Source organism: Anolis sagrei, chromosome 3 (assembly GCF_037176765.1).
Source record: "Anolis sagrei isolate rAnoSag1 chromosome 3, rAnoSag1.mat, whole genome shotgun sequence".
NCBI classification, from domain to species: domain Eukaryota; kingdom Metazoa; phylum Chordata; class Lepidosauria; order Squamata; family Dactyloidae; genus Anolis; species Anolis sagrei.
In genome coordinates this window covers 262686909-262710670 of record NC_090023.1, presented here as the reverse complement: position 1 = coordinate 262710670, position 23762 = coordinate 262686909, and the positions used below count along the sequence as shown (strand labels likewise).

The window sequence follows — 23762 nt, the reverse complement described above, 5'->3', positions numbered from 1 at the left end:
CTGCTCTCGACCCCGTCTCTATCACAAGTGAGACTGGCGGGGACGGGGAGCAGGGCCTTCTCGGTGGTGGCCCCCCGCCTATGGAACTCTCTCCCCGGGGAAATCAGATCTGCAACCACGCTCCTTTCCTTCAGGAGAAAACTAAAAACATGGATCTGGGACCTGGCATTCGGACAAGCGGGTAAATAAAGAAGAACTCCATTGATGGCTAGGAAATGACTAATGGATTGGTCATATGGAACTCTGGAAACGAAATGCTGATTATAAGAATTGACTTTTATAGGATGTTTTTTATATGATGTTATACAATGTCTCAGGTACCAGTTGTGGATGTTTTATTGTGTCTATAGTTTTAATTGCATTTTTTGTATATTGTTTCTTTTATATTTTTGTATACTATGTATTGTGTATAGGCATCGAATTCTGCCTTTTTTGTAAGCCGCCCTGAGTCCCCCCTTCGGGGGTGGAGAAGGGCAGGGTAAAAGTACCAGTAATAAATAAATAAATAAATAAAAATGTATATTTTGTTGTTTCGGAAGAAGAATCCGGTCCCTTTTCTTTTTGGGAGGGTGATCGTGAACAGTACAAAAATTTGGATCGAGTAGAAATAAACATAGAATTGTCCCAACCACAGCGAAGAGAGGTTGTGGAAGTTTTGAGTAAATATAAAAACATGTTTCAGGTAAACGGAACATAGTTGCAGACGCCTTATCTAGAATTTTATAAGGTTAAAGGTTTGTATGTATGTATAAATTGTAATGTATTTAACCATAATATGTTTGCCTTTCAGAAATGTTGTGTATTTATATATTGTTGGATAATATGTAGAATTATTTTTGCCATTCCGGCATTGAGAATGGTCCAAAAATAATTTTTCTGGGGGGGAAGGTGTACAGAAGTGTTTATAATAATATGCTTATAACTGTATTTATGTTTGCATCGGTTGCCCTAAGGCTGGAGCGGCCTGGCTGTGAGAAATGTGTTACCATGGAAACGAGGCAGAAGAGGAGGTGGGAGGAGCTTAGAGAGTGAAGGTTTTGAAAAGTGACAGTTAGAGAGTGATTCAGGCGGGAGACTCTGAGAGAGCAGCAGAGTCAGGCTGAAGTCTCTGAGAGAGCAGCAGAGTCAGGCTGGAGACTCTGAGAGAGTAGCAGAGTCAGGTTTTAGACTCTGAGGAGTGAAGAAGTGAAGAGTCAGGGTTTAGTGTTCGTGAATAGTAGAGATTTCTTCAGCTAGGAAGCTGAAGGGGAAAACCTGGTTAGTTGCTTTAGTTAGAAAGAACTAACAGAGGCTCGATAAGATCGTTAGTCGGAAAAAGACTAGAGATCTGCAGTTTGATCAAGGATAGATCAAACAGAGACTATTCACTGCAGGGAACACTGGTTAATAAAGTGCTTCACCACAGCAAGAGTTCATAAGTTGTAACATCGAAAGTCTGAATTGTATCGCAACCAAGTTACAAGTAACCATCAAGTATTTGCCAAGTTTAACATCTTCATTCTGCAACCATACGCTTTGTTTAAAAATAAACTTGTTCTCTTTGGTTTTTAAAACTGCCTCATCTCCATTAATTCTACGTTCGGTGCACCCACTCTACCAAAATTACCTCACAACACAAACAGAGCCTTTTACAAATCAGTGGCTCTCTCTCTCTCCTAAACCTAGGCGCTTCCTCACTAATTGGTGGCGTCTCTTTACAATTTGGTGGCAGCTTCTTTACCATTGGCGGAGGTACCCGTTTACAGTATTATATATACAAACTGTACTAAAGAGAACAAATACCCTACCATCAGTTGTTTACTGCCACTTTTCATTGTGGTGTTGTGCTGTATGGGCATGCTAACTGCATATTGATATTGTTTTTTATATTGCTTTTTAATTGCCATATTTGTTCCTGTTCTGTATTTCTGGCCTGTTCATTGTCCATTTTTGCATTTATTTTGGGTCGTTCCCAGGACTACATATATATGTTCATACCCTTAATGTAACGCGACACCCAGTGATAATGTGTTATCATGGGGTGTCTGCGCCCTACACTACTAGAGAAATTTCACTGTTTAGCCGGTATTGCACCATCTGACATCCGCCGGGAAGTAGCAGCCAATAGTGAAAGGACCAAGGCAGTGACATCTCCAGCTCATCCCCTGTTTGGGTATCAGCCAGCACGTCAATGACTTAAATCAAGAAATAGTTTTCTAAGATCTGCAGAGACACTCGCTGGAACATCTCAGCAAGCGAGAGTCCAAAAGTGGCAGGCTCAAACCCAGAACCTCAACCAATGGCTGATACCAAATGAGAGACTCCCCCTCCCCCCCCCCCCCCCCCGGGCACACAGAGGACTGGGCGACTTGGAAGGCACCCAACAGACTCCGCTCTGGGCACCACGAGATGCAGAGCCAACGTTAAGAAATGGTGCTACAAAGTGGAATCCTCGACATGCGAGTGTGGAGAAGAGCAAACCACGGACCACCTGCTGCAATGCAACCTGAGCCTAGCCACATGCACAATGGAGGACCTTCTTGCGGCAACACCAGAGGCACTCCAAGTGGCCAGATACTGGTCAAAGGACATTTAATCAACTACCAAGCTTGCAAACTTTGTGTTTTGTCTGTTTGTTTGTTTTGTTCTGTTAGAAATGTAATACAATTGTCTGGTTGCCCTGACACCGATAAATAAATAAAACCCTTAATGTACATTATTTCTTGTGGTTTTTGTCAGCTAAACTTCTTTAGTACATATTATACATCAGTTGAAAGTTTGATGCTTTTTCAGCACTTTTTGTTTCTGATTTTGGTTTTGATTGCTTTTATTTTGTGCCTTCAAGTCATTTCTTACTTGTGGCGATCCTAAATGACCCCATCACAAGGGGAGGGTTGGCTCTGGATTATGGTTCTAGGGACTAGTGTTGGAATCCTCTTTTGGAAGATTTTCTGGATGTGTAAACACTAGATCAGTATGGATCCAGCTGTCCATAACTTCAAAACACCAGAATCTCTCTGTCAATTCCCCTTGCACCGGATTGACATCTGGATGCAGTGTTTCTGCAATGAATCAAGGTGTACATCATGAGGTCTCCCTGTAATAGTTGAAAGATGAATCTGCTTTATTTGATCTATGTAGACATAGCCTAAGAAAGGGAGGGAGGTTGTCCTTAGCTGCCCACTGTGGTCCACCCATGCAGAGAATATGAATTATCACCAAGCAGTACAAAGAAAAGATGACGGGGAAGGGTCACCTGGAGAGACAGGAGGGCAAATAGATAGTGAAACAGCAGATCCCATCAGAATGAAAAAGGTTGATGACTAAATTGTGGCGCAGCTGGCTGAGTATCAGCTGCATTAATATCACTCTGACCAAAAGGTATTGAGTTCGAAGCCAGCCCGGGTTGGAGTGGGTTTCCAACCAATTGTGTGTAGCCTGTTGTCAACCTTTGCAACCCAAAAGACAGTTGCATCTGTCAAGTAGGAAAATTAGGTACCACCTTAAAAAGTGTGGGGAGGCTAAATTAACTGATTTATGAGTCCATAAAGAAGACTCCAGCAAAGCATTCCAGCGGGGAAGCATGCGGGGAATGTGGAAGTGCTTCATCAGCATCGCAGATGGACAATGAAAGCAACAGCTCCCCTGGTGGCCAAAAAAAGTTAAATAGCCTCTGTGTATGTCTATATATGTTTGTATGTCAAAAATTGGCATTGAATGTTTGCCATATATGTGTACACTGTAATCCGCCCTGAGTCCCCTGCGGGGTGAGAAGGGAGGAATATAAAAGCTGTAAATAAATAAATAATAAATAAATATGGCAAGAATATAAATATGATACAGTGTGTGAATATGTGTGTGTTCACACCTGTGAATAAACAGGCCCCTAACAACTTGAAAGATATTGTGGATCTTTTGTATAGAGTTAGCTCAGTCACTTAAGCTGACAAGATAGATACCTTAAGGTAAAGGTAGTCCCCTGACATTAAGTCTAGTCATGTCTGACTCTAGGGTGTGGTGCTCATCTCCATTTCTAAGCTGAAGAGCCAGCGTTGTCCATAGACACCTCCAAGGTCATGTGGCTGGCATGACTGCATGGAGCGCCGTTACCTTCCCGCCGGAGCGGTACCTATTGATCTACTCACATTTGCATGTTTTCAAACTGCTAGGTTGGCAGAAGCTAGGGCTGACAGCGGAAGCTCACGCCGCTCCCCGGAATCGAACCTGCGACCTTTCGATCAACAAGCTCAGCAGCTCAGTGCTTTAACCCACTGCGCCACCGGGGGCTCCATATATAGATACCTTAGAAGGCATTAAATAAGCTGGAAATGTTATTTTTTGAACTTTTTTTGTATCAGGAGCAGCTTGAGAACCAGCAATTTGCTTCTGGTGAGAGAGAATTGACCCTCTGCAAAGACCTTGCCCAGGGGTCGCCCGGATGTTTTACCATCCTGTGGGAGACTTCTCTCATGTCCCTGCATGGAAAGCTGGAGCTGACAGATGGGAGCTCTTCCCGCACCCCAGATTCAAACCGCTGACCTTTTGGTCAGCAGTCCTGTCAGCACAAGGGTTCAACTCATTGCACCACTGGGACAATGCCCAGACACCTCCCATCCAGTAGTGTCTCTGACCATGGATATGGGAAGAAAGGAGGTTCTGGCAGCTGTATTCTGAAAAAGGAACATTTCCAAGTTCTAGGCGAAAGTATTATGTGCATTAATTTAGAACTTGATTCTTAAACTGCTTCAACTATGCTGATTTCCTATAGAATCTGAGATTCAGATCTCTTTGGAACAAGCAGATGACTTGTTCAGTAAGGAGGACCAAAACCATGACCAGGTTTGCAAAACTGGTTAAGCAGTGGTTCTCAACCTAGGGTCCCCAGATGTTTTTGGCCTTCAACTCACAGAAATCCTAACAGCTGGTAAACTGACTGGGATTTCTGGGAGTTGTAGGCCAAAAACATCTGGGGACCCCAGGTTGAGAACCACTGGGTTAAGGCATGATGTGTTAGACACTTGTGTGGAATAGAGCCAAAACGGAATAGGGGGAAATGACGATGGGACATAAAGCTATCTGATCTGCATAAAAAGTGAGGTAGAGCAGTGAAAATGTATAGAGTTAGCAACATAAAAAGGTTTACAACAAAAGATTATCTGTCCTTTAAACAGATGCTTGGTCCTACCTTGGTCATCGAAAGCATGGGTGAGTTCGTGCCCCATCACAACGCCAATGCCTCCGAAGTTGAGTGCCCTCAAAGGAAGAAAGTGGGAGAAAGTAAGAAGTCAGAACCTCATTAGGCCAGCATTCTATTGGTTTGGTGTGCGATGCTAGGGGAGGTCTTTATGGACTCTTCCAAAAAAATTTCGTTGTCAAAAAAGTAGCACTGCAATTCCAGTAAACTTTGGGGAATCATGATTCTTCTTTCGCTTTGCACTTTGTTCCCCCTGAAGTGCCCCAAAGAGGTTTTGCAAGCTGGAAGGAGTTGGCCATGCATCCCATGGTGGCTCCCGAGGGGATGAAAATGGCCCCTAGAGACCACCCACTATTTTTTCTGATGAGACACTGAATAAGCTAGTGCTGTGAAAGTCACAGCAAGTCTGTGAGTGGGCAGGCAAGGGAGAGCGATGGCCACAGATCAGGGATGAGAAAAGAATGAGAGGACAAATCAGAAAACCTTGCAATGTTTACATCATGCCCACGATAGTTGGATTCTCTGCAACAAATAGGAGTAAATGATGGGTTGGCATTTGCAGGCTGAGTGGCCAGTGAGAAATAGCCAAAGGATTGTATTGTTGAAGGCTTTCATGGCTGGAATCCCAGGGTTGTTGTAAGTTTTTCAGGCTATATGGCCATGTTCTAGAGGCATTCTCTTCTGACATTTTGCCTGCATCTATGGCAAGCATTCTCAGAGGTTGTGAGACCTCACAACCTCTGAGGATGCTTGCAACAGATGCAGGTGAAACATCAGGAAAGAATGCTTCTAGAACATGGCCATACAGTCCGAAAAACCTGCAACAACCCAGCAAAGGATTGTGTCTACAGTACATTTGTTTCCTTTAGTCGTTGCAGTAAGAGCTAAGAGCATAAACACTATGCTGGATGAGAGGAGATATGATAGCCATGTATAAATATGTGAGAGGAAGCCACAGGGAGGAGGGAGCAAGCTTGTTTTCTGCTTCCTTGGAGACTAGGACGCGGAACAATGGCTTCAAACTACAAGAGAGGAGATTCCATCTGAACATTAGGAAGAACTTCCTGACTGTGAGAGCCGTTCAGCAGTGGAACTCTCCGCCCCGGAGTGTGGTGGAGGCTCCTTCTTTGGAAGCTTTTAAGCAGAGGCTGGATGGCCATTTGTCAGGGGTGATTTGAATGCAATATTCCTGCTTCTTGGCAGGGGGTTGGACTGGATGGCCCTTGAGGTCTCTTCCAACTCTTTGATTCTATGATTCTATGATTCTATTCCAAAATCTGGGGGGGGGGGGGATCCAAAATCCAATATGATTCTGGTCCCAAATTTTGGGAAAGGGATACTCAATCTCTGTATGAATCCCAGTCAGTTTTTGTCATGTATCATGTTCTGAAGTTGGTGGTGGTAGGCCTAGCAGTTGGTGATGGAAGGGTTAGTCTTAGTTCTAAACAGTTGAGTAATCTATAAGTAAGAGTTCATGGGTCAAAGCAATTAAGGGTGGAGATATGCAAGAGATGGGTTGCAGCTGGGTGTATCTGAATATAAGGAGGTAGCCTTGGGACTGATATTTGGGGGGAAAGTATTTGTCTTATTTTGGTGGTAGATGCTGCTGGTTTTCCCCCAGGTTTGTTGGATTTCTGGTATCCTGACCTGTCTTCTGTAATCTTGGAACCCTGGAACCTTGAACCTCTGGATTGGCTTTTGACTACGGAATAGGCTCTTGATCCCTGGACTTTGTTTACTGAGTTCTCGGCATTTGACCACTGGACTGGACTCTTTGATAGCATTTGCTATCAGTTTTTGGACCCTTTGACTTCGCATAGCATTTGCTATCAGTTTTTGTTCTGTGGCTGAGTGCTATCTTTATGTTTTATGTTTTGGACTATTGAAACAGCCAGAAAGTAAGTGCTGTTTTAATTAAATTGTTTAACACAAACTGGGTGTTTGTTTGATTCACCTCTGCCAGAAATAATGGCAGAGCCCTGGCAATGTGATAGCTTTTAAAAGAAGAGAAACCAAAGCACACTGACGCACTTGGGGTGGTTGCGAGCGTAGAAAGGGGCCTGGAGGATCCCTGCAGGAAAGACAATGCCGTTCTTGTTGGGGAGGTAGTAAGCGTTGACTGTCTGTGGGGTCATGCTCCACCTGGAAAAAGGAGTTAAACATATATGTTATAAAATTTGGAAAATATTACATTTTTGCAAAGCTGTCATCAGCAAAAAAAGAACCATCCTGGATGACTCCTACTGATGGAAATGGCAAGCATCAGCCAGATTTGGAGCTCTTCTGATCCCTGCTGGCTCCAAGCTGCATGTTTTAATACTTCCCAAGCACAGCGATGTCAGTGTTGGAAAAACTCTAGCTGCAGTCTACGTCTGCAGTAATCTTTGCACCTAGAAATACAAAGTCTGTCACTGCATCCACGTTTTCTCCCTCTATTTGCCAGTTATCCGGTTGCCATAATCTTGATTTTTTAAAAAAATGTTTAACTGCAATCCAGCTTTTGCACTTTCTTTTTTCACCTGTTCAGTCTGTTGTTCCATGGTCAGTTCTGACTGTTGCTACTTGGTCCTTATGCAGATTCCTCAGGAGACAGACAAGGTGATTTGGTATCCCCAGACCACCAAGAACTTGCCACAATTTATTATGAACCAAAAGTCAAAGGCTTTGGAATAGTAAAAAAAAAACCAGAAATATATGTTTTTCTGAAACTCCCTGCCTTCCTCCATTATCCAGCGGATATTGGCAATTTGGTCTCTTGTTCCTCTGCCTTTTCTAAACCCAGCTTGAACATCTGGCAACTCTCGCTCCATGTATTGCTGGAGTCTTGAGCATTACCTTACTGGCATGAGAAATAAGGGCCACTCTACGGAAGTTTGAGCAGTCTTTAGCATTTCCCTTTTTTTGTATGGGGATATAAGTTGATTTTTTTTGTTCTTGTGAGTTTTGTTTTTCTGGAGATGTGGCTCCTGAAGAGATTGATTGATTGAAAGTTGAGGTACAATCAGTCAATCAATCAATCTCTTCAGAAGCCACATCTCTAGGAAAGCAAAACTCACAAGTACAAGCCCCCTAAGTGTATAATTCCTCTCCAGGGACTCCCTTTGACAGCAATATGTTGGGGACAAAAGGAAATAAAGATTTTAAAAGTGAAGGCTTATACTTGTGATCCAACCAAAAAAAGGAAAAAAATGGAAAGAAAAGATAAGACTGCTCCCAGGAAGATCCTTTTGCTCCTGAACCTGTGCTCTCTGCCCTCTCCCCAATGAAAAGAATGATCTCAAAGGGTTTTTTTGGGGGGGAGGGGTCCTTACTGGTCTCGATTGGGGGGCTTCCTCAGCTGGTCTGCCATGAAGCGGGCAGAGAAATTGTAGAAGTTCAACATGTTCTGGAAGAAGGAATCTTCTGAGACGTCGTACTAAGGGAGGAGAATAGAGCAGAGAAGAAAGAGGGCTGAATGAGGACAAATCTCTTTAGCCAGACAGTGGGAAAAGATTCATAGCATTGTGATAGGGGCATGAAGAGCGTTAGTGGGTTCACACAGTCATCATATAAATTTGCAGTAAAACACCTGTATCCATGGGACCGGTATCCATGGTCTCATTTAGCCACATGTGACAAAATATGCCATCTCGGAAATTTCAATTGGTTCAATGGGCAGCAGCCAGGCTATTTACTGGGGTGACTTACAGGGAGGGGCCAACCCCCCTGTTTAAGGAGTTCCATTGGGTGCCATTCATTTTCCAATCCCAATTCAAGGTGTAGGTTCTTACCTACAAAGCCCTGAACAGTTTGGGACCCGCCTACCTGCATGGCCGCATTTCTGTGTACGAACCCACACGATCTCTCCGATCATCTGGGGAGGCCCTGCTCTCGCTCCCACCTCCCCTGCAAGGCACGATTGGTGGGGACAAGGGAGAGGGCCTTTTCCATGGTGGCCCCCCGACTCTGGAACTCACTCCGCAAGGATATCAGACAAGCCCCCACATTGGCAGTCTTTAGGAGGAGCCTGAAAACATGGCTGTTCCAGTGTGCTTTCCCTGAATAAAGGAACAATCCCCTGCAAAATACCCTGAAAAGCACTTTAATTACCCGTTGGGTTGCTCTTTACTCTTGGTTTAAAATGCTCCTATTAGATACATCCTTTGTTCATGTCCAGCATTTACTTTTAAAGTTTTAACTATTACATCTGGCCCAGCCATAGGTTTTTAAATTCTTCTGTGTTATTGTCCATGTCTGAGCTATACTAATTGTATTGTTTATATTCCTTATTGCTTGTTGTTTTTACTATTGTTTGTTGTTTTATCGATATGTTGTTGGGCTTGACCTCATATAAGCCGCTCCGAGTCCCTTGGGGAGATGGTGGCGGGGTATAAATAAAGTATTATTATTATTATTTATTATTACTGGTGCTTTTACCCCGCCCTTCTCAACCCCCGGAGGGGGACTCAGAGCGGCTTACAAAAAAGGCAGAATTCGATGCCTATACATAATAATACATAGTATACAAAAATATAAAAGAACGATATACAAAATGTAATTAAAACGATTATCACAATAAAACATCAGCACTGGTACCTAAGACATTGTATAAACATCATATAAAACATCATATAAAAGTCATTCTTATAATCAGCGTTTCGTTTCCAGAGTTCCACATAACCAATCCGTTAGTCATTTCCTAGCCATCAATGGAGTTCTTCTTTATTTACCCGCTTGTCCAAATGCCTGGTCCCAGATCCATGTTTTTAGTTTTTTCCTGAAAGAAAGGAGCGTAGTTGCAGATCTGATTTCCCCGGGGAGAGAATTCCATAGGCGGGGGGCCACCACCGAGAAGGCCCTGCTCCCCGTCCCCGCCAATCTCACCTGTGATAGAGGCGGGGTCGAGAGCAGGACCTCCCCAGAAGATCTTAGGCTCCGGGGTGGGACGTAGAGGGAGATCCGTTTGGACAGATACACTGGGCCGGAACCGTATAGGGTTTTATAGGTCAAAACCAGCACCTTGAATTGTGCTCGGAACTGGATTGGCAGCCAGTGGAGCTGACATAACAGGGGGGTGGTATGCTCCCTGTATGACGCCCCGGTGAGCAATCTGGCTGCCTCTCGCTGGACTAGTTGGAGTTTCCGAGCAGTCTTCAAAGGCAACCCCACGTAGAGTGCGTTGCAGTAATCTAATCGGGATGTAACAAGAGCGTGGGCCACCGTGGCCAAATCCGACTTCCCAAGGTACGGGCGCAGCTGGCGCACAAGTTTTAATTGTGCAAAAGCTCTCCCGGCCACCGCTGAGACCTGGGCTTCCAGGCTCAGCGATGAGTCCAGGATCACTCCCAAGCTGCGAACCTGCGTCTTCAGGGGGAGTGTAACCCCGTCTAACACAGGCTGTAACCCTATGCCCTGTTCGGCCTTACGACTGACCAGTAGGACCTCTGTCTTGTCTGGATTTAGTTTCAATTTGTTAGCTCTCATCCAGTCCGACATAGCGGCCAAACACTGGTTCAAGGTCTGGACAGCCTCCTTGGTGACAGGTGGAAAGGAGTGACAGATTTAGACATCATCTGCATAGAGATAACATCTCATTCCGAAACTCCGAATGATCTCTCCCAGCGGTTTCATGTAGATGTTAAATAACATCGGGGACAAGATTGAACCCTGTGGGACTCCACACAACAACAGTTGTGGGGCCGAACAGGTGTCACCCAATAACACCTTCTGGGACCGTCCCTCAAGAAAGGATCGGAGCCACTGCAATGCAGTGCCCCCGAGCCCCATGTCCATGAGGCGCCCCAGAAGGATACCGTGATCGACGGTATCGAAGGCCGCTGAGAGGTCCAGCAGAACTAACAGGGACACACTCCCCCTGTCCAGTTCCCTGCGCAGATCATCTACCAAGGCGACCAAGGCTGTCTCAGTTCCATGTCCCGGCCTAAAGCCAGACTGTGCCGGGTCTAGATAATCAGTGTCTACCAGAAACCCCTGGAGTTGTGTTGCCACCACACGTTCCATGACTTTGCCCAAATAGGGGAGATTGGAAACTGGCCGATAGTTGTCGAATTGAGTGGGATCCAGTGATGGTTTCTTCAACAGCGGTTTTATAATAGCTTGTTTTAAGCTCGCTGGAAATTTTCCTTCCTGTAAGGAGGCATTAACCATCACCTTCACCCACTCTGCCAAACCTCCTCTGGCTTCCTTGACCAGCCAGGAAGGGCAGGGGTCTAGGATGCATGTGGTGGGTCGCACCTCTCCAAGGATCCTGTCCACATCCTCAAGCTGAACCAATTGAAACGAATCCAACAAACCTGGACAAGCAGATGCTCTCGTTACATCCCCAGAGACCGCCATTAACATGACGTCAAAACCCGACCGAATCCGCTCAATTTTATCCGCGAAGAATCGAGCAAATGCTTCACAGCGAGCCACCGAGTTGTCTGAGGCCTCGCTTTTTGGCGGGTGTAACAGACCCCTGACAACTCGGAAGAGCTCAGCTGGACGATTTTTCGCAGATGCAATATTGGCTGCCAGAGATGTTTTTTGCACAGCCGCTATTGCCACTTCGTAGGACCTTAAAAAGGTCTTCAGAAGTGTTTGAGCTGGTTTGGTGGGGTTCCGGCGCCACACGCACTCTAGCCTCCTCTTTTCTCGCTTCATCGCTGCCAGCTCCTTAGTGAACCAAGAGGCTGGTTTAGCTCGGCTATTCGAGAGGGGGCGTTCCGGAGCGATTGTATCAATGGCCCTGGTCAACTCACTATTCCAGCGAGAGACCAGGACATCGACAGGATCGTTAGCCAAGGAGGTGGGAGAATCCCCAAGAGCCATCAGGAATCCATTTGGATCCATAAGTCTCCTGGGGCGGACCATTCTAATGGGTCCACCACCCCTGCAGAGGTTGGGAGGCGCAGTTAGTTTAAACCTGATCAAGTGGTGATTGGTCCATGGCAATGGAGCGATGGTCAGCTTCTCCACCCCGTCACCCCCATCCCATCCTTGAGAAAATACCAAATCCAATGTGTGCCCGGCACTATGGGTGGGACCAGATATTAGTTGGGACAGGCCCATGGTTGCCATGGCGGCCATGAAGTCCTGAGCCGCACCGGAAAGAGAGGCCTCGGCATGGACATTGAAATCTCCCAGGACTAAAAGCCGTTGGGAGCTCAACGCCATGTCCGAGACCACTCCTGCTAGCTCAGGTAAGGAGACTGTAGTGCAGCGGGGTGGTCGGTACACTAACAGAATCCCTATCCTGTCCCGGTCACCTATCCTAAAGCCGGCACATTCAAATGCAGTTGACTGTGGGATGGGACGTCTGATCAGGGGGATAAAATCCTTATAGACAACTGCGACTCCGCCTCCCCGCCCTCCAAGTCTTGGTTGGTGCTGCACAGAGTAACCCGGTGGACAGAGTTGAGTGAGATTAACCCCACCCCCTTCGTCCAACCAGGTCTCTGTTATACAAGCCAAGTCAGATTGTTCCTCTTGGATTAGATCTTTAATAATAGCGGTTTTTCCGTTTACTGACCTGGCATTGAACAGCACCACCTTTAACCTGGAGGGACCACCATCCTGGCACCTCAGTTGTATCTTGTCGGGAGGATGTTTTGGAGCTGCCAATTTATTTTTATTAATTTCAGGCCAATCTGTTGTTATAAATTTTGGGACGAAATGACTGTTTTGCTCTCCCTTTCCCGTATCTCCCTCTACCTGTCACCACCCTTATGGTGGAACCCCCACCCATGGATCCACCCTCCCCGGGGGTGTACCCTCCATTTCCATCTATTGTTATTCCATATGTCAGTGCTTGATGCCACATATAATTACATACAATTGAATCCTGATGTCCCCCCCCCCCCCGATATTACCTGCTCCTTCCAGTGTATTAAGATGGTAAAGTGCACTTGTGCAGTAGCGGCAGGGAAGAATATTTGAGAAATTAACGATAGCATCAGAGGTGGTATCAGTGGTAACATGGGGTGAAAGTTATTTGTAACAACAGTATATGCAACTAGCTCCAAAGTGACAGTGCAAGACTCTGAGCAATTGATTAAAGTGCAACACAATTAATCACTTGATCATGGATCTGGAATTGGGACCGATGGTTGATTATTGGCAAGAGTTCTAGCGGGTAGAGATCTAAAGTGCTCAATTTATCTCTAGGCATTTTCTAGGTGCTCCAACATATTCCATTCAAGTAGTGTTTGCTATTATCCATGGTTTTCTGTATCCACGCTAAGTCCAGGAAGGTAGACCTTGCAGACTACAGTGTCAGACTGTATAAATATGCTTAGGAAATGTAATATATAGTAAATAAGCATTTGATACTTAATTAAACAGGCCTATATCAATTTTTTTGTGTCAGGAGCGATTTGAGGAACTGCAAGTTGCTTCTGGTGTAAGAGAATTGGCTGTCTGCAAGGACGTTGCCCAGGGTATCCTTGGATGTTTGATGTTTTGTCATCCCGTGGGAGGCTTCTCTCATGCCCCTGCATGAGAAGCTGGGGCTGACAGATAGGAGCTCACTTTGCTCCCCAGACTAAAAACACCGACTTTTCAGTCAGTGGTCCTGCCAACACAAGGGTTTAACCTATTGCACCATTGGGGGCTCAAAAAATAAATATGCAGCCTTTCTGGCCATTGCAATACTCTATGCAAGGTCATCATACTTCACATAGATGCTGGTTTTGCAGTGCCTTGGGTGAATCTACACAGTAGAATGAATACCGTTTGACACAATTTTAACTGCCATGGCTCAATGCTGTGTTGTAGTTTGGCACTCATTTGCAAAGATCGCTAAAGATTTTGTGAAACTACAACTCCAGGATTTGGCCCACAGGCCTTGTGTTTGACACATGTATTCTACAGTGTAAGGCAGTGGTTCTCAACCTTTCTAAGACCGGGACCCCTAAATATGGTTCCTCATGTTGTGGTGACCCCCAACCATAAAATTATTTTTGTTGCTCCTTTATAAGTGTAATTTTGCTACTGTTACAAATCGTAATGTAAATATCTGATATGAAGGATGTGTTTTAATTGTTACAAATTCAGCATAATTAAAGCATCATGATTAATCAGGAAAAAATGGATTTGCAGTACCTTCAACTGATTCAGCGCTGACTTCCACAGACCACTGAGACTTCCACACAGAACTCCCGGATGGTGAGAACACAAGGCAGGCGAAGCGGGCTTTGCGTGAGGCCATGCCTCACGTGGAGGACACCTCGCCTTCCCTGTGCCCTCGCTGATGGCGAGAACGCGAAGCAGGCTTTGTGCGAGGCCATGCCTCACATTGAGGACCCCTTGCCTGCCCCACGCCCTCGCCAATGGTGAGAACGCGAGGCAGGCGAGTGTGGTGCTTGAGATGTTCTGTGATGATGAGGATGATGGGATTCAGATTCCTGGCTCTTTTTCTGTGCCTCAGATCTCTGGGACTGTGGCTCCCACAGACAGCACAGACAGTGCAGAGTCAACATCAACACAGCGGTTCTCAGGAGAAAAGAATTTTAACGAAGGAGATAGCGAACAGGTGGAGAGGCATTTGCCTCCTTCCCATGCTGATACTGTAACTACTGAAAGACTTGATAGTGACCTGACCCGGCAAGCTTGTCTTGATTTGTGGGTCAGGCGGAGTTCTCGCTTGGCTGGCAGACGAGAGGCCAGCTTGGTGAAACATCATCGCAATGCTTTCATGTAATGTTTTCATGTGGGAAAGGTATTTAGGCTTCTTGCAGACCAAGGGAAAGCGTCAGTTCAATGTAGCTTATTAGCCTGAAAGCTTCATGGAATAACCTTAGCCTGGAAAGCAGTACGCTTGGGATTTCTTGCATTGTGATTCATGGGGCAATTGTTTCACTGCTTGTATCTGGGACTCTGGTTTGAACTTTGCCAAAAGGATTGTGTCTCCTGCTTTTACTTGAAGATCTTTGGAACTATATTCTGCATTTAACCTTAATCTTTGGAACTTTGCAATGCTTATTCTTTATTTTGACTTGGATTTTTTCCTCAATAAATATAAAACTACAGCTCTTGTGTGATGGTGTTTGGAAGCAAGGTGAAGCTTACTCTGAGATGCAACAGCAAGAGGATGCCGCGCCTGCCACGCACCCTCGCCGGATGACTAGAGAGCGAGGCAGGCGAGGCGGGCATTGTGCAAGGCCAGGCCTCGCACGAAGGAGCCCTCACCTGGCCTGCGCCCTTGGGGTGGGGCCAACGGAGGCGGCCTCGTGACCCCTCCAAAATGGCCAGGTGACCCCCCCGGGGGTCGCGACCCCCTGGTTGAGAACCGCTTGTGTAAGGATTCATACCCCATCGTAGACATCATCCAGCTCCTTATCATCAAGGATGAACTCCGGGAAGCCAATCATATCATAGATGGAGTCCGCCTGCAGAAAGAGAAGGACGGGGAGAAAGTATCAATGTAAGCTAATAGTTAGCAAAATTGCAATAATGTTTTGATTGCTGTAAGCCTTAAAATATAAATGTAGATTTTTTTAAAAAGTTCATGCAATCACAAATCACAGAACTGGAAGGGACCACAAAGGTCATTTTGTCCAGATTCCTGCCAGTGCAGTCACCCATAGCGAAACCTCTGATGGCCATCCAAATGTGTCCATGACACCTTCTACCTACTATGTTTCTTTTGTATATCTGGCAACTTCCATGCAAATGGGAAACATAAGCAGATGCCATATGGGAACTGCTAATGCAGAAGGCAAGTGTCTTTTTCTTTTTACACATACCATATGTGTTTTTATAAAGAGCTCCATAATTGTTAGGGAACAGATTTAAAAAAAGGAAATTATCATTTTCAAAATCCCCAATTTGAAAAGGTCACAGGCCTCAAGGTCACCTTCTCTTTAGCTGCTTGCCTGGTCTTCTCATCCATCCAGTCAAGTTGGTCCAGGGATTCCTCAAAGGCTGAGCGGATCTCGGCAATCATGTCCTCGGCCTGAAAGCAAACATGCAAACATGCAAGAAGAGGCAGAAAGGGCATCAGTGCTTTCTTCTTCATTCTCCACCCCAGTAGTTATACATTGTTTTGGTTTGCATAAAAAACTAGGAAAGAAAGGAGAAAAAATATGGTTTTATCCTTCTTTTTCCAGCTTCCATAAAATAATGTCCTTCCCTACAAATGCTTTCCTTCTTTATTGAGTTTAATTTTTCAAAGACAACGAAGAGTGTTAGTGAGTTCTCCCATCTATATAAATAAAAATGTAATGTTCGTTTGTGGGATTAACAGAGCTCAAAAACCACTGGACGAATTGGCACCAAATTTGGACACAAGACACCTAACAACCCAATGTATGTCCTTCACTCAAAAAACACAGCAAAACACAGCAGAAGGGACTTGAAAAGTCCCCAAAAGCTAAATGACGGAAAGCTAAATGACAATACAGAAAAAAGGGAAGAAAGAGGGACGGAAGGAGAGAAAAGAAAGGAAAAAAGAAAGAAAGAAAAGAAGGAAGCATGGAAGCAAAGAGAGAAGGAAGGAAGGAAGGAAGGAAGGAAGGAAGGAAGGAAGGAAGGAAGGAAGGAAGGAAGGAAGGAAGGAAAGAAGGAAGGAGGTAGAGAAGGAAGAAAGGAGAGAAAGAGGGAGGGAAAGAAAAAAGGGGAAGGAAGGAATGTTAGAGAGGAAGAAAGGAAGGAAGGAAGGAAGGAAGGGGAGAAGGAAAGAAAAAAGGAAAAGAAGGAAGGAAAGAGGTAGAGAAGGAAGGGGGGAAGATGTAGAGAAAGAGGGAGAGAAGGAAAGAGAGAAGGAATAAAAGAGAGACAACAGAAGAGAAAGAAAAAGGGAGGAAGAAGGAAAGAGATAGAGAAGGAAGGAAGAAGAGAAGGAAAGACGGGAAAGCAGGAAGGAAAGAGGGAGTGAAGGAAGGAGGGAAAGAAGGAGAGAAAGAGGGAAGGTTGGCCACAGCAGCACGTGGCAAGTACAGCTAGTCTATATAAATAAAAATGTAATGTTCATTTGTGGGATTAACAGAACTCAAGAATCACTGGACAAATTGGCACAAAATTTGGACACCTAACCAGCCAATGTATGTCCTTCACTAAAAAAAATGATTTTGTCATTTGGGAGTTGTAGTTGCTGAGATTTATAGTTCACCTACAATCAAAGAGCATTCTGAACCACACCAACAATGGAATTGAACCAAACTTGGCACACAGAATTCCTATGACCAACAGAAAGTACTGGAAGGGTTTGGTGGGCACTATCCTTTGGTTTTGGAGTTGTAGTTCACCTACATCCCGAGATTACTGTGGACTCAAACAATGATGGATCTGGACCAAACTCTACACGAATATTCAATATGTCCAAATGTGAACACTGGTAGAGTTTGGGGGGAAATAGAATGTTGACATTCGGGAGTTATAGTTGCTGGGATTTATAGTTCACCTACAATCAAAGAGCATTCTGAACCCCACCAACGATGGAATTGAAGCAAACTTGGCACACAGTTCTCCCATGACCAACAGAAAATACTGGAAGGGTTTGGTGGGCAGTGTCCTTTGGTTTTGGAGTTGTAGTTCACCTACATCCAGAGATCACTGTGGACACAAACAATGATGGATCTGGACCAAACTCTACACGAATAGTCAATATGTCCAAATGTGAACACTGGTAGAGTTTTGGGAAAATAGAATCTTGACATTCAGGAGTTGTAGTTGCTGGGATTTATAGTTCACCTACAATCACAGAGCATTCGGAATCCCACCAACGATAGAATTGGGCCAAACCTCCCACACAGAATCCCCATGTGGGCCACAGCAATGCGTGGCAGGGGACGGCTAGTTCATCATATAAATTTACATCTATATCAATGGGACCTGTATCCATGATTCCATTTATCCACATCTGACAAACATGCCATCTCTAGGCATTTCCTAGGTCCTCTCGCATAATAGTGTTCTATTACAATATGTTCGCTATTATCAATTGTTTTCTGTATCCACGCTAAATTTACTATATCCACACTAAGTTTTCTGTATTCACGCTAGAACTCCTGCAGACTACATGGTCATATTGCGTATGCTTAAGAAATGCAATATATAGTAAGTGGGCATTTGATAGTTATTATTGATACCGGCCTGTAACAATAATATTAATCATGCAGCTTTTCCAGCCATTGCAATAGTCTATGCAGGCAGGTGACTAAAAACGATCAAGGGTCTGGAGAACAATGAGCTATGGCAGTTAAAATGGTGCCGAACGACATTAATTTTGCTATGTAGATGCACCTACAGAAACTGTTTCTTTGTAGTTAGATGATATGCCACTTGGCCTTTGAAAGTGTGGGTACTGTCTAGTACAAAAGAATGGGTATGTAAAGATCAGAAGAAAGGGAAGTCCATAATCAGGTCTGCAGAGAGTGCATTTGGCTATAATCCAACGTGGCCCGTGGTGCGGATGTTTGGTTCATTAAAAGGACCTCAATGAAGGGCAGCTGAGACAAAGGGCAGGTTCGACTGGCTGAAGGGATGGGAGCGATCTTTGTTTTCAGGCTTTATTGCTGCATTCCCTTTAACCTCTTTATGTAATCAATAAACCATTATTTTGTTGCATCAGTGACTTCGCCTCATTTTGTCATATCCTTGACCTAGTAGGGCTGAAGCCTGGATGCATAAGGGACCCAGAACTGTTGCTTCTTTCCATTTTTTTTTCATTTTTTTCACCCTTCTCAACAGTAATTTTAGCCATTTCCTTCATATTGTGAAAAGGTTTTTTTAAAACCATGTAGTTTTCAAGACTTGCTTAGAATTTGAGTTTTATTCTGTTCAAAATAAACAATTGTTTCCTGGGTTGTTGTACGTTTTTTGGGCTGCAACGCCATGTTCCAGAAGCATTCTCTCCTGACGTTTCGCCTGCATCTATGGCAGGCATCCTCAAAGGTTGCGAGGTCTGTTGGAAAGTAGGAAAATGGGAGAAAGACTTCTTGTCTTATTTCCCCAGGCAGTAAGAAGCTAGACATTGAAACTGCTAGGCTATTAAATGCTAATCAAGGTAGCCAATTGCAACATTTACACCTACCTCAAACAGACAAGAGTTCTTTCTCCAACCTCGGACATTCCACAGATATATAAACCCCATTTTTCTAGTTTCCAACAGATACCTCAACTTCACTCTCACAACCACCGTGTCAGACTACACAGAGAAGCCATAGACATCCACAAGCATGTGGACAATTTCAACAGAAAGGAGGAAACCATTAAAGTGAACAAAATCTGGCTACCAGTATTAAAAAAAACTCTAAAGTTACAACAGCAAAACAACAGAGAGGAAACAAACAAGGACATCTAATCACCTCTCAACAAAAGATTTCCCCAGGCACTGCCAGGCCATGAAATGCTAATCAAAGTGGTCAGTTGAAACATTCACACCTAGCTCCAGCAGACAAGAGTCCTTTGTTCCACCCTGGTCATTCCACAGATATATAAACCCCTTTTCCTAGTTCCAACAGACCTCACTACCTCTGAGGATGCCTGCCATAGATGTGGGAGAAACATCAGGAGAGAATGCTTCTGGAACATGGCCCTACAGCCTGGAAAACTCACAACAATCCAGTGATTCTGGCCATGAAAGCATTCAACAATATCATTATTTCCTGCATTTTCATTGCAGGAAAGAGCAATTTTTGGCAAAAAAAAAGTTCAGAAAATACACTTTTTGGACAAAAATGCTATTTTTTCTATGCAAAATAACATGCAAATTCTATGCAGAATATTTTCCCCCACTAAATCATTTTCTGTTCAGGAAAAGGCATTTTCTGCACAGAAATAGTGTTTGCACAAAAAGGTTAAAAATAGCCCTTCTGCATATAAACATTATTTTGTGCCCAGAAAATGCTAGTTTGTGCAAAATAACCACAGGTAAACTGACAAACCTGGTTGCCTTGCATGAATGCCATGTTCCCAAAAGGTTATGACTCTAAGAGGTCATGCTTTCTACCAAGAGGTTATGGCATTATTTTTCAAAAGGTTATGACTTCTAACAAACTCATGCCTTTCCAAAGATCACAAAATCTCCAAAAGGTTATGGAGATTGCCATTTTCCAATAACCACAAACTGTAAAGTTTCTCGTTCATCTCGTAACAGGTTTTTTAATACTTTTGTTCACATATTTTTTCCATCCCCACCAGGATACTCTGAAGATACTCACGATCTGCTTGCTGTGTCGATCGAAGGTGGCTTTTACGAACAACGATCCCAAGGCAAACCCCAAAGTATCATCTGTGTTGGAGATGCAGGTTTGCCAGCGAGGGGTGCAGGACTCCAGGGAAAGAAAGAGAGAAACAAAGTGAGACCTACAGAGGAATAGAGCTCCAAAGTATAGTTCACAAGACGATATAGCAAGCATGGGTGAACTTTGGCCCTCCGGGTGTTTTGGACTTCAACTCTCATAATTCCTAACAGCCGGTAGGCTGTTAGGAATTGTGGGAGTTGAAGTCCAAAACACCCGGAGGACCAAAGTTCGCCCAGGCCTGCCATACAGGAAGGAGTTGCTCTAGAAAGAGAGTAGCTACCTATGGCTCCTTGTCCAATTAATATGAGTAACTCAAGAACACAAAGGTGGGTCCAAGTCAGATGGACAAGGGCTCATTTTCAGACAGCCCAAGCAGAGGACCTCTCCAAATGGGCAAGGCAATGTGTGCTTTAGGCACAGTTCAGGGAGTGGATTCTCTGCCCTTGCCCTTATTCCAGAACCCACGACTCACCTTCTTGGTTCCATAAAGGGTCTCCAAGAGCTTCTCCTGGGCCGTCTCAAACCGCTGATCCAGGCTGGATGCCATTTTCTGAACCAGGTTCCAAATCATGTAATTGTTCAAGATGCTGCAAAGGAATGGACAAAACCATAGTTGAAAGCCTAGCCTTGGCCATGTCTTCATGGGTATTTCATGGGCTTTTCAGGAGCCCACAAAATAGCCTTGAAGGAACACAATTTGGCCCATGACCCTTATCCATCCAGTAATGCAGTGTTTCTCAACCTGGGGGTCGGGACCCTTGAGGGGGTCGCGAAGGGGTGTCAGAGGAGTTGCCAAAGACCATCAGAAAACACAGTATTTTCTGTTGGCCATGGGGTTCTGTGTGCCAAGTTTGGCCCAATTCTATTTTTGGTGGAGTTCAAAATACTCTTTGATGGTAGGTGAATTATAAATCCCAGTAACTACAACTCCCAAAGGTCAAGGTCTATTTTCCGCCAACTCCACAAGTTTGGTCCAGATCCACCATTGTTTGGGTCCACAGTGATCTCTGGATGTAGGTGAACTACAACTCCCAAACTCAAGGTCAATGCCCACCAAACCCTTCTAGTACTTTCTGTTGATCATGGGAGTTCTGTGTACCAAATTTGGTTCAATTCCATCATTGATGGAGTTCAGGATGCTCTTTGATTGTAGGTGAACTATAAATCCCAGCAACTACAACTCCCAAATTACAAAATCAATCCTCCACCAACCCCACTAGCATTTACACATGGTTGCATTGGGTATTTGTGCCCAGTTTGGTCCAGTGAATGAAAATACATCTTGCATATCTGATATTTACATTATGATTTATAACAGTAGTAAAATGACTGTTATGAAGTAGAAACAAAAACAATGTTATGGTTGGGGGTCACCACGACATGGGGGACTGTATTAAGGGGTCGCGGCATTAGGAAGGTTGAGAACCACTGCTGTAATGTATTACAGTCTTGTTGTGTGCAAGTCATTTCCCATTTACAGCAGCCCAAAGGCAACCCTATCATAAGGTTCTCTTGGCAAGGTTTGTTCACACGGGGTTTTGCATTGCAATAGTATTGTGTGCCTTCAAGCCATTTCCAACTCACGGCAGCCCAAAGGCAAGCTTATCTTAGGGTTCACTGGGCAAAATTTGTTCAGATGGGGTTTTGCCATTGCAATAGTATTGTATGCCTTCAAGTCATTTCCAACTTTTGGCAGCCCAAATGCAACCCTATCATAAGGTTCTCTTGGCAAGGTTTGTTCAGATGAGGGGTTGCCATTGCCTTCCTTTCAGGCTGAGAGAGTGTGACTTGGCCAAGGTCGCCCAGTGGATTTCCATGACAGACCTGAGATTCAAACCATGAACCCAGGTCCAAAACTCAAAGCACTGCACCACACTGACTCCCTCTGCTATTAACAATTTAGCATTATCAGTCGTAGCAGAGTTTGGGGATGTTAATGTTGTTGGCTAGAAGTCCCACAATTACCAAGCCAGCATGTGGAAGCATACTCTATGCAGAACCTCTAGATCCAACATGTGCAAACTTCAACCTATCTGGAATTTGGCCTTGGAATTCTGGGAGTTGAAGTCCAAAACACTTGGAGGACTGAAGTTTGCCTATACTGGATCTAGATTCATGGAATGAACACAGGTCCAACCATAAATAGGAAAATGTGCAGGTACAACTGCACCAGGAGCTCCAATTTTGTTTGCTTTGCATTTAATGATTGTTATAGTCCTAAGTTTCAGGGACTCTGCAGATAGGTGGCTTCTTTTGGCTGCAATCATAGGGCAAGCCACCTGTCAATTATAGTTAGGTTCCCTGGACCCGCCCCCTTTGGGTTTTTGGAGGGAATAGGAGCCTTTTTGGGTCAGTCCACACAGAGAAGCTTTCCATGCAGGACATAATACCAAGAGCTCCTGTAGAAAACTTCGTCTTCTACAGCTTGGCCGGAGAGATATACAGCCCACAGCTTGGCCGAGGATCATACAGCTTTACAGCTCCTTTGCTGAGGCACTTCAGGCAGCCATAATTGAAAGCTGAACTCCTTTTTCCCTGGAAGTCTACAAAGCTCTGCTTGGTAAGGGTCACTCGCCGAAGCCAGACGCAGTTGGTACCGGGTGCAGGGGCTCCACGCCAACAGAGGCAAAGACAGACTGCCCAGATTAGAAGTTAAGGATTTCCCCATTAATTACAGTTAAGAAGATAGTGCCTGTTCCCAGTGAACAAGATTGCAAGAGCCAATAGACTGTTAAGAAAGCTTGAAAGAACCTGTTTGTGTTCATCAATAAAGAACTTTGTTGAACCTTTAAGCAATCTAAAGACTCTGTTTGGGGGAATCCAAGGACCTTTAATCTGAGGCAGCCCCAGCGTCCCGTTGGGCACACAGAATTTATGTCCTGTCTACAGTCTTATGCACAGGCCCAGCGTGTGACAGCACATAAAAGCTCTTCTCAGATATTCATCTGGTACCTTTTGTCTGTATTATTGATGAGCTGGGAGACTTGCTCCAAATATTCTTTGCCATAAACCACCACTGGTTCTGCATCTGTTAGTTCAAGCGGTGAAAGGAAGGAGGAGATGAAGTCCAGCCAGTCAATGCCAGGGGCAAGAACCTGAAAAAGACAGGAATAGATACAGTACTTGGGTTTTTTTTATTCACTTTTGTTTTTGCAACAGGAAAATAATGGTGCCTGCCCGAGGGTTGTGGTGCCATGCAGTTTTTCCACAAGTTGAGAAAGCTTTCTTGGCTTGCTAAACTCCAGCTGAAGACAGGAGATAGATCTAAACCTCTGTTGGAGTCTCAGAAATAGGTTTGTTGCAACTGGAGAGACGCATCGTGCCAAAAGAGCCCCGAATCCAATTATCCAAAGGACAGCTGCGTT

The 23762-nt window shown here is 44.6% G+C and overlaps 1 protein-coding gene across 2 annotated transcripts in view; it reads right to left on the bottom strand.

Moving 5' to 3' along the window:
- ECE2 (endothelin converting enzyme 2) overlaps positions 1–23762 on the bottom strand; it is a 101787-nt gene that overhangs the window by 12650 nt on the left and 65375 nt on the right. For both annotated transcript variants that reach the window (XM_060767389.2, XM_067466072.1), the window contains 8 exons: positions 23350–23492; positions 20870–20984; positions 20314–20424; positions 16008–16106; positions 15463–15540; positions 8485–8588; positions 7205–7315; positions 5165–5232 (listed from right to left, as the gene is read on the bottom strand). In XM_060767389.2, the coding sequence (XP_060623372.2) occupies positions 5165–5232; positions 7205–7315; positions 8485–8588; positions 15463–15540; positions 16008–16106; positions 20314–20424; positions 20870–20984; positions 23350–23492 (829 nt within the window). The remainder of the gene's footprint in view (positions 1–5164; positions 5233–7204; positions 7316–8484; positions 8589–15462; positions 15541–16007; positions 16107–20313; positions 20425–20869; positions 20985–23349; positions 23493–23762) is intronic.